The 10,750-nt window shown below is 44.3% G+C and overlaps 1 protein-coding gene across 1 annotated transcript; it reads left to right on the top strand.

Moving 5' to 3' along the window:
- The first annotated feature begins 286 nt into the window (after positions 1 to 286).
- LOC311119684 (mitochondrial disaggregase-like) lies at positions 287 to 9,931 on the top strand. Its single transcript, XM_084194351.1, has 8 exons — positions 287 to 354; positions 497 to 541; positions 1,099 to 1,260; positions 2,253 to 2,409; positions 2,587 to 2,660; positions 2,784 to 2,903; positions 5,104 to 5,208; positions 7,892 to 9,931. The coding sequence occupies exons 1-8, from the start codon at positions 334 to 336 to the stop codon at positions 8,117 to 8,119; spliced, it is 912 nt and encodes a 303-aa protein (XP_084050477.1). The 5' UTR covers positions 287 to 333; the 3' UTR covers positions 8,120 to 9,931.
- Positions 9,932 to 10,750: the final 819 nt, after the last annotated feature.

The raw sequence follows: 10,750 nt of genomic DNA, 5'->3' as shown, positions 1-10,750 counted from the left end.
GAGAGAGAGAGAGAGAGAGACAGAGAGACAGAGAGACAGAGAGACAGAGAGACAGAGAGACAGAGAGAATTGAAGGTGACTCATCTGTGCCTTCTGGTTATTGAGCCACCAATCAGATAGCAGGGACAACAAGTCATAGCCTATTAGCAGCTACCTGAGATTCCACCCAGAGGTTCATGTAAGATCATCTTTAGAATATTTGGAGGCTTGGTTGAAAGTGGATTCTTGTCAGACCATTGATGTTCAAAGCTCTGTCCATACTGCACTCTGATTGGTTAATCCTCTCCTCTTCCCACAGGCAAAACTGAGCTGGCCAAACAGGTGGCTCGCTACATGCACAAGGACCTCAAAAAGGTATGTGTTACAGTCACACACGTTCATACAGCAGCACAGCTCAAATCAGATTGTATCAGCAATACTGATCATATTATGTGCAGTCCCATGTGCGTGTGTGTTATTACTGCTCATTCAGTAACCATGAGCCTTCTCTTCTCAGGGATTCATCCGCATGGACATGTCCGAATTCCAGGAGAAGCACGAGGTATGACATCATCAATACCACTTTCCCAAAACCAGGAAGATACTTCATATTCCCACAACCAGGAATGTCCTTGGGCTGGGATACTCTATCTACTGTAGCTGAGGGCTTGTCTGAATCTTCTACTGCCATCGTTTGGACCAACTTCCCAGTCGCTGTCATGAACAGTTTAACCCTGTGTTGACTGAGCGACCTTGGGCTCTGTCTAACCTTTCATCTCCCACAATTCAATTAAAAGAGATGTGTCCAGGTTCCCACAGAAACACAGACAGATGCAGCTTGTGGAGGAAGAAAAGGCCCCAAAACATTGTTTTTGTATCAGAGGAAGTAGTAATCTGACATCATCTTCAGTTCAATAGGTTCATCTACCTGTTATCATAATTCTCTCTCAATCTCTCCCTTTTCATCTCTCTCGCCATCTCTCTCTCTCCTCTCGCCATCTCTCTTTCCCTCTCTCTCCTCCTCTCTCTCCACCTCTCCCTCTCTCACAATCTCTCTCCACCTCAATCTCTCTCCACCTCGCTCCCCACCTCTCTCCCTCTCTCTCTGTCTCTCTCTAGGTGGCTAAGTTCATAGGTTCTCCTCCAGGTTATGTTGGTCATGAAGAGGGAGGTCAGCTGACTAAACAGTTGAAGGCGTATCCCAATGCTGTGGTTCTGTTTGACGAGGTGGACAAGGCCCACCCAGACGTACTGACCATCATGCTACAACTGTTTGATGAGGTACATGCATACACACACACACACACACACACACATTTTTTTTAACCGTACAAAATCACAGGTTCTACTGTGTCACATTTCTAGATTCTTGAGTTTCTCTCTCTCTCTCGCTCTCTCTCAATTCAATTTATTTAAGGGCTTTATTGGCATGGGAAACGTGTGTTAACATTGCCAAAGCAAGTGAAGTAGATAGTAAACAAAAGTGAAATAAACAATAAATATTAACAGTAAACATTACACTCAGAAGTTTCAAAATAATAAAGACTTTTCAAATGTCATATTATGTCTATATACAGTGTTGTAACAATGTGCAAATAGTTAAAGTACAAATGGGAAAATAAATTAACATAAATATGGGTTGTATTTACAATGGTGTTTGTTCTTCACTGATTGCCCTTTTCTTGTGGCAACAGGTCACAAATCTTGCAGCTGTGATGGCACACTGGATTTTTCACCCAGTAGATGAAAAACTCTCTCCTACTCTCGCTCTCTCTCTCGCTCTGTCTCTAAATCTCTCTCTCTATTTCCAAATCTCTCTATCTCCCTCTCACCCGCTCCCTCTCTCTCGCTCTCTTTCCCTCTCTTTCTCTCTCTCTCTCTTTCTCTCTCTAAATCAACATTTCTTTCTGTCTCTCTCTAAATCTCTCTTTCTCTCTCTCTTTCTCTCTCTCCCTCTCACCCGCTCCCTCTCTTGCTCTGTCTCTCTCTCTTTCCCTCTCTTTCTCTCTGTCTCTCTCTCTCTCTCTCTCGCTCTCTTTCTCTCTCTCTAAATCTACATTTCTTTTTCTCTCTCTTTCTCTCTCACTTAATCTCTCTCTAAATCTCTCTTTAAATCTCTTTCTCTCTCTCCCTCTCACCCGCTCCCTCTCTCTCTCTCTCTCTCTCTCTCTGCTCTCTTTTTCTTTCTCTCTCTTTCTTTCTCTCTCTTTCTTTCTCTCTCTTTCTTTCTTTCTCTCTCTCTCTCTCTAAATCTCTCTCTTTCTCTCTCTCAGGGCCGTCTTACAGATGGGAAAGGGAAGACCATTGAGTGTAAGGACGCCATCTTCATCATGACCTCGAACGTGGCCAGTGACGACATCGCCCAGCATGCATTGCAGCTCCGCCAGGAGGCCCAGGAGCTCAGCCGCAGGAAACTGGCCGACAACCTAGGTGAGATACACACACACACACACACACACACACACACACACACACACACACACACACACACACACACACACACACACACACACACACACACACACACACACACATACACACACACACACACACACACACACACACACACTATAGACAAACAGGTTGTTAACTCCTCCTTTTCTCCAGATGATGTTCAGAAGAGTGATGATGTCACCATCTCCAGGCAGTTTAAGGACGCTGTAATTCGCCCTATTCTGAAGGTAACGCCCCACGCCCTCATCCTATACCCAATCACAGCATCTCGTTGACACACATACACCACGGATTGGTTGAGCCACTATTCTGAAAAGCTCTTATTGGTGAATTCATTTTATCCTCCCAAGGCCCATTTCCGGAGGGACGAGTTTCTGGGACGGATCAATGAGATTGTCTACTTCCTGCCGTTCTGCCCCTCTGAACTGCAGCAGCTTGTCAGCAAAGAGCTCAACTTCTGGGCCAAGAAGGTAACCGGTGGTGTGTGTGACTGTGTCCGTGCGAGTGCGCTATTGCGTAGTATTATGGACTGTGTGTTGTGTGTGTGTGTGTGTGTGGTTTGTACCCACCGTATGGGTGTTTTCATTGGCGTGGGTTGACTAGAGAGATCCACTCAGATCAATAAAAGATGCTGTCCCTGTCTGCTCTGATCTGATTGTACTGTTTAACATCACGTGAACTTTCATAAATATTTAAATATCAATATCACTCTGTTTCTGTCAGCCAACTCTGCCTCAGGGAACTGATAGTGACCTGACTCATCAGTGTGTGTGTGTGTGTGTACCTCTGTGATGTGATGAAGGTTGACAATAGCAGTTCTTATTAGAGTAACTCCAGAGGGATTTAGCTGACCTTAGGCACAGACCTAGGATCAGTGTAGCCTTCCTAAATCCTAGCCTTAACCACCAAGCCGACCTCAGATCAAATCCTAACCTTAACCACCAAGCCGACCTCACATCAAATCCTAACCTTAACCACCAAGCCGACCTCACATCAAATCCTAACCTTAACCACCAAGCCGACCTCACATCAAATCCTAACCTTAACCACCAAGCCGACCTCACATCAAATCCTAACCTTAACCACCAAGCCGACCTCACATCAAATCCTAACCTTAACCACCAAGCCGACCTCACATCAAATCCTAACCTTAACCACCAAGCCGACCTCACATCAAATCCTAACCTTAACCACCAAGCCGACCTCACATCAAATCCTAACCTTAACCACCAAGCCGACCTCACATCAAATCCTAACCTTAACCACCAAGCCGACCTCACATCAAATCCTAACCTTAACCACCAAGCCGACCTCAGATCAAATCCTAACCTTAACCACCAAGCCGACCTCAGATCAAATCCTAACTTTAACCACCAAGCCGACCTCAGATCAAATCCTAACCTTAACCACCAAGCCGACCTCACATCAAATCCTAACCTTAACCACCAAGCCGACCTCACATCAAATCCTAACCTTAACCACCAAGCCGACCTCAGATCAAATCCTAACCTTAACCACCAAGCCGACCTCAGATCAAATCCTAACCTTAACCACCAAGCCGACCTCAGATCAAATCCTAACCTTAACCACCAAGCCGACCTCAGATCAAATCCTAACCTTAACCACCAAGCCGACCTCACATCAAATCCTAACCTTAACCACCAAGCCGACCTCAGATCAAATCCTAACCTTAACCACCAAGCCGACCTCACATCAAATCCTAACCTTAACCACCAAGCCGACCTCAGATAAAATCCTAACCTTAACCACCAAGCCGACCTCACATCAAATCCTAACCTTAACCACCAAGCCGACCTCACATCAAATCCTAACCTTAACCACCAAGCCGACCTCACATCAAATCCTAACCTTAACCACCAAGCCGACCTCAGATCAAATCCTAACCTTAACCACCAAGCCGACCTCACATCAAATCCTAACCTTAACCACCAAGCCGACCTCACATCAAATCCTAACCTTAACCACCAAGCCGACCTCAGATCAAATCCTAACCTTAACCACCAAGCCGACCTCACATCAAATCCTAACCTTAACCACCAAGCCGACCTCAGATCAGTGTCCAGTGGTAACTTCTTCATCTGACTCTGTTGGGGCTAGATGAACCGGATCTGTGATCAATAGGAGTGATCAAAGATGTTAATACGAATTAGGAGATGCTTGCAGTGTTAAAGATGCACTATGCAGAAATCGATCCACGATTTCCTTGTTTCAGTTCATGTGACAAAACAAGTATAGTGTAGAGAATCATTGTACCATCTAAACCACTGTGACATTTTTTTCCATAACCAAAAATATTGTATTTTCAGCTGTTTAAAGCTGGAGTACAAAACCGAAAGTAAAAGACTCAAAAACGAAACTTAAGCACGGGAAGCATAGAAAGAAAGAACATAGAACAGATCTACAGCTTCTTACACTTGCTTTCAATGAGAATGACAGATCTATAACTCACATTTCTATGTGAATTTGGTCAGGTCGCCCAAAAAGTTACATATTACAGCTTTAACTCGGCTGATGAATCAGGGCTAAGTGCATTAGCACAGGACTCATATTATTGTTCTTTAACATGGGGAGAAAGGGTGTCTGCCATATAGTGCTACGTCTCACCGTCACTCCGACCCAACGGTCTCTCTCTCTCTCTCCCCTCGTTAGGCGAAGCAGAGGCATGACATCACTCTGCTGTGGGACCGCCCCGTTCTGGACCTGCTGGCTGGAGGGTACAACCTGCACTACGGAGCCCGCTCCATCAAACACGAGGTACACACACACACACACTTACAGATACACACACTGAATGGATCTGCTTCAACTAACAATAAGGGTCCGTGCAGAGCTCTCCCACTTACCTGTCTCCCCCTCTGTTTCATTACTGTCTACATAAGGAGAGTTAAAGGCCCAGTGCAGTCAAAAATTAGATTTTCCTGTGGTGTGTGTGTGTGTGTATGTGTATGTATATGTATATATATATATATATATATATATATATATATCACACACACACAGTACCAGTCAAAAGTTTGGACACACCTACTCATTCAAAGGTTTTTCTTTATTTGTACTATTTTCTACATTGTAGAATAACAGTGAAGGCATCAAAACTATGAAATAACACATATGGAATCATGTAGTAACCAAAAAAGTGTTAAACAAATCAAAATATATTCTTCAAATAGCCACACTTTGCCTTGATGACAGCTTTGCACACTCTTGGCATTCTCTCAACCAGCTTCATGAGGTAGTCACCTGGAATGCATTTCAATTAACAGGTGTGACTTCTTAAAAGTGAATTTGTGGAATTTCTTTCCTTAATGCATTTGAGCCAATCAGTTGTGTTGTGACAAGGTAGGGGGGGGGGGGGGGGGGGTATACAGAAGATAGCCCTATTTGGTAAAATACCAAGTCCATATTATGGCAAGAACAGCTCAAATAAACAAAGAGAAACGACAGTCCATCATTACTTTAAGACATGAAAGTCAGTCAATAGGGAACATTTCAAGAACTTTTAAAGTTTCTTCAAGTGCAGGCGCAAAAACCATCAACTCATGAGGACCGCCACAGGAAAGAGTTACCTCTGCTGCAGAGGATAAGTTCATTAGAGTTACCAGCCTCAGAAATTGCAGCCCAAATAAATGCTTCACAGAGTTCAAGTGGTCCTTTGTAGCTCAATTGGTAGAGCATGGTGCTTGTAATGCCAGGGTAGTGGGTTCGATCCCCGGGAACACCCATACGTAAAAAAATTATGCACACATGACTGTAAGTCGCTTTGGATAAAAGCGTCTGCTAAATGGCATATTATATTATAAGTAACAGACACATCTCAACATCAACTGTTCAGAGGAGACTGTGTGAATCAGGCCTTCATGGTCGAATTGCTGCAAAGAAACCACTACTAAAGGACACCAATAAGAAGAGACTTGCTTGGGCCAAGAAACACGAGCAATGGACATTGGACCGGTGGAAATTTGTCCTTTGGTCTGGAGTCCAAATTTGAGATTTTTGGGTCCAACCGCCGTGTCTTTGTGAGACGCGGTGTGGGTGAACGGATGATCTCCACATGTGTATTTCCCACCGTAAAGCATGGAGGAGGAGGTGTTATGGTGTGGGGGTGCTTTGCTGGTGACACTGTCTGTGATTTATTTAGAATTCAAGGCACACTTAACGAGCATGGCTACCACAGCATTCTGCAGCAATACGCCATCACATCTGGTTTGGGCTTAGTGGGACTATCATTTGTTTTTCAACAGGACAATGACCCAACTCCCCTCCAGGCTTTGTAATGGCTATTTTTCCAAGAAGGAGAGTGATGGAGTGCTGCATCAGATGACCTGGCCTCCAGAATCCCCTGACCTCAACCAAATTGAGATGGTTTGGGATGAGTTGGACCGCAGAGTGAAGGAAAAGAAGCCAACAAGTGCTAAGCATATGTGGGAACTCCTTCAAGACTGTTGGAAAAGCATTCCAGGTGATGCTGGTTGAGCGAATGCCAAGAGTGTGCAAAGCTGTCATCAAGGCAAAGGGTGGCTATTTGAAGAATCTCAAATATAAAATATATTTTGATTTGTTTAACACTTTTATGGTTACTGCATGATTCCATATGTGTTATTTCATAGTTTTGATGTCTTCACTATTATTCTACAGTGTAGAAAATAGTAAAAATAAAGAAAAACCCTTGAATGAGTAGGTGTTCTAAAACTTTTGACCGGTAGTGTGTGTGTGTGTGTGTGTGTGTGTGTGTGTGTGTGTGTGTGTGTGTGTATATATATATATATATATATATATAATCCACACTGAGGTTGGAATACTTCTGTGAAAATTATGATAATGCGCTTTTAGTCTAAGAGCTGTTTGATAAGACCGCCTGAAATTTCAGCCTGTTTTGGTGGGATGGAGTTTTGCCCTGCCTGGCGACATCACCAGGCGGTATAAGTTAATAGACCAATAACAAAGAGAGTTTCAGAACCTCTGCCAATAACAGCTAGTTTTATATCCCTCCCATTAGGCTCGTCCAATTAGGCCCCTCACTCAGACCACTCCCAAACAGTCATAGCAAATTTCTTGCTTGAGAAATTGCTCTTTGCTAAGAAGCTATTTTGGTTTCTTTTTTTACCATTTTTATTGAAAACAATTACAGTAAGGTACTTTAATTGTTACCCAACAATGATTTGATATTGAGATAAAAACAGCTGCATTGGACCTTTTAATAGATAACAATTATGGTCTAATTGTCAGAAATACTCAGCTTTTATGAAGAAACACTACACTTGTATTATGAAGGGACTTCTATACATTCTCTGTTCATCATCTGGTTAACATTGAACTCACTCCCACCCATTCAGCTGTTAAATGTTCAGTGGTTGAATCAAAGCCAAAAACAGGTCACACTGGTTTTGAGTTGAAGCTGTGTGTTAGACCTGACTGGTCTGGTGTGTTGTGTTACCAGGTGGAGCGGAGGGTGGTCAACCAACTGGCAGCGGCCTATGAGCAGGAGCTCCTCCCTAAGGGCTGCACCCTCCGCCTGTCTGTCCACTCAGAGGACAGGGGCGGGGCCGAGGGGCAGGAAGGGGAGGGGCTGGGGCAGGGCGTACCCAGTCTGCGTCTGGAGGTAGTGGGGAAGGACAGCACAGCACGGACACTGGACATACGCCCTCCTCTCAGCCCCGATCACTAACACACTAACACACAGTACCTACTGTATATATACTCTGGAGTCTATTGCCATCATATCACCTCATAATAACGTATCACCTCATAGCCACGAGTTGGTTTTCATGGAGCTAATTAAGCAATAAGGCCCGAGGAGGTGTGGTATATGGCCAATATACCACGGCTAATGGCTGTTCTTATCCACGACGCAACGCGGAGTGCCTGGATACAGCCCCCTTAGCCGCGGTATATTGGCCATATACCACAAACCCCCGAGGTGCCTTATTGCTATTATAAGCAGGTTACCAACGTAATTAGAACAGTAAATAAGTAATTTTGCATCATACCTGTGGTATATTGTCTGTGGACAGGACCCAAACTACCCGGTTTATAATTGAGCAATAAGGCCCGAGGAGGTGTGGTATATGGCCAATATACCACGGCTAAGGGCTGTTACATTTTTACATTTTAGTCATTTAGCAGACGCTCTTATCCAGAGCTACTTACAGTTAGTGAGTGCATACATTTTCTTTTCATACTGGCCCCCCGTGGGAAACGAACCCACAACCCTGGCGTTGCAAGCGCCATGCTCTACCAACTGAGCTACACGGGTCTTACGCACGACGCAATGCCCTTAGCCGTAGTATATTGGCCATATATCACAAACCCCAGAGGTTCCTTATTGTTATTATAAATTGGTTACCAATGTAATTAGAGCAGTAAAAATAAATATTTTGTCATACCCGTGGTCTGATATACCACGGCTGTCAGCCAATCAGCATTCAGGGCTCGAACCACCCAGTTTATAATAGGAAATAAAACATGTCTCAGAAGAAACACATCATGGTCTCTCTCCCTGTCTCCCACTGGATGTCTGTTACTCTTCATACTGTACACACACACACACACACACACACACACACACACATACACACACACACACACACACACATACACACACACACATACACACACACACATACACACACACACATACACGCACGCACACACACACACACATACACACACACACACACACACACATACACACACACACACACACACACATCAACACACACACACACACACACATACACACATACACACACACACACACATACACATACACACATACATACACACACACACACACACACACACACACACTCACTCACACACACACACACACACACACACACACACACTGATTATTCAGGTCCCTATCAGTTCCCCGAGGCAGCTTCAGTGACTACAATCCATATCTTCCTTAGTGTAGCCTGAGGGGTTAAGTCACCCATTGGATATATCATACTATTTATCTAGCGTCAGTTAGGATAGAGATATTAACCACATCTTTCCATATCATCAATATATGTATAGATAGATAGATAGATAAACCTGTATATGAAGACAAAATATAGAACTATAATGTTGTCTTTGCTTGCTTAAAGAAATTGAAACGTTAAGCCAAAGCTAGGGCTTAGTGTTGTGTCTTGTGAGAACATTCCACCAGCATAGACCAAGTCATCTGAGTCATGTAAAATGTGTTATTAGAAAGAAAACAGTAACTAAAGTTTATGGATTATAAATTATGGATATCAATAAACTGGCCTTGTGAAATGTTTTAGTAGTTGGATGTTAAATGTTAAGCATTGCCGCCTTTGTCATGAAGGTGTTTGGTGGGAATCCATCTGGAAATGTAGAGATAGAAATATTATCTAGACACTTTAATGTATTGTTCATGTTTACAAGGAGCCGAGCTAAAGAAGCGACACATTTTCCATTCTTGTATACGAACACCCATCATGTTGTAAATAAAGTTGCTGTGATCAATGGAGATTCCTGTCTTTGTCTTGTTTCGGGTCTGTCTGTGTGTTGTGTCACGCTGTCACGCCAACCTGTCTATGTGTGTTGTCACGGCGTCACTCCAACCTGTCTGTGTGTGTTGTGTCACGCTGTCACTCCAACCTGTCTGTGTGTGTTGTCACGGCGTCACTCCAACCTGTCTGTGTGTGTTGTCACGGCGTCACTCCAACCTGTCTGTGTGTTGTGTCACGGCGTCACTCCAACCTGTCTGTGTGTTGTGTCACGGCGTCACTCCAACCTGTCTGTGTGTGTTGTCACGGCGTCACTCCAACCTGTCTGTGTGTTGTGTCACGGCGTCACTCCAACCTGTCTGTGTGTGTTGTCACGGCGTCACTCCAACCTGTCTGTGTGTTGTGTCACGGCGTCACTCCAACCTGTCTGTGTGTGTTGTCACGGCGTCACTCCAACCTGTCTGTGTGTTGTGTCACGCTGTCACTCCAACCTGTCTGTGTGTGTTGTCACGGCGTCTGGGTGGGAATTCTAGTACAACAACAGTTGTCGTTCTGTTGACATGATTGAGAAATTGAATGGGAATGTAGTGTGCATGTGCGTGCATACTGTGAGCATTGTGTGTGGGTGTGTGTGTGTGTGTGAGAGAACGAGAGAGCATTTTGCATTGTGTATGTGTGATGGTGGGGCTGGTGTTGCGGAAGGTGAGGAGGGAATGTGGGATGGCCATTCCTCTGTTTTCCTCTCTGCCAGGGTTCCATAGAGATGTAGAACCTCTTCTCCCCTGCAGGGAGGGAATTAGCATGGAGAAACAGACCCATTCACCATGACTGGGCCCTTC

This window comes from Coregonus lavaretus (assembly GCF_964263955.1).
Source record: "Coregonus lavaretus genome assembly, contig: HAP1_SCAFFOLD_3934, whole genome shotgun sequence".
Lineage (NCBI taxonomy): Eukaryota > Metazoa > Chordata > Actinopteri > Salmoniformes > Salmonidae > Coregonus > Coregonus lavaretus.
Note: the sequence above shows the minus strand (reverse complement) of the source record. Positions and strands in the feature narration are given on the sequence as shown.

Excerpts from the sequence above, each read along its gene's own strand:
- LOC311119684 (XM_084194351.1), top strand. The coding sequence starts at position 334 with ATGCACAAGGACCTCAAAAAG. Across the intron at positions 2,661-2,783 it reads TAATTCGCCCTATTCTGAAG|GCCCATTTCCGGAGGGACGA; the intron begins GTAACGCCCCAC and ends TATCCTCCCAAG. Across the intron at positions 5,209-7,891 it reads CCCGCTCCATCAAACACGAG|GTGGAGCGGAGGGTGGTCAA; the intron begins GTACACACACAC and ends TTGTGTTACCAG.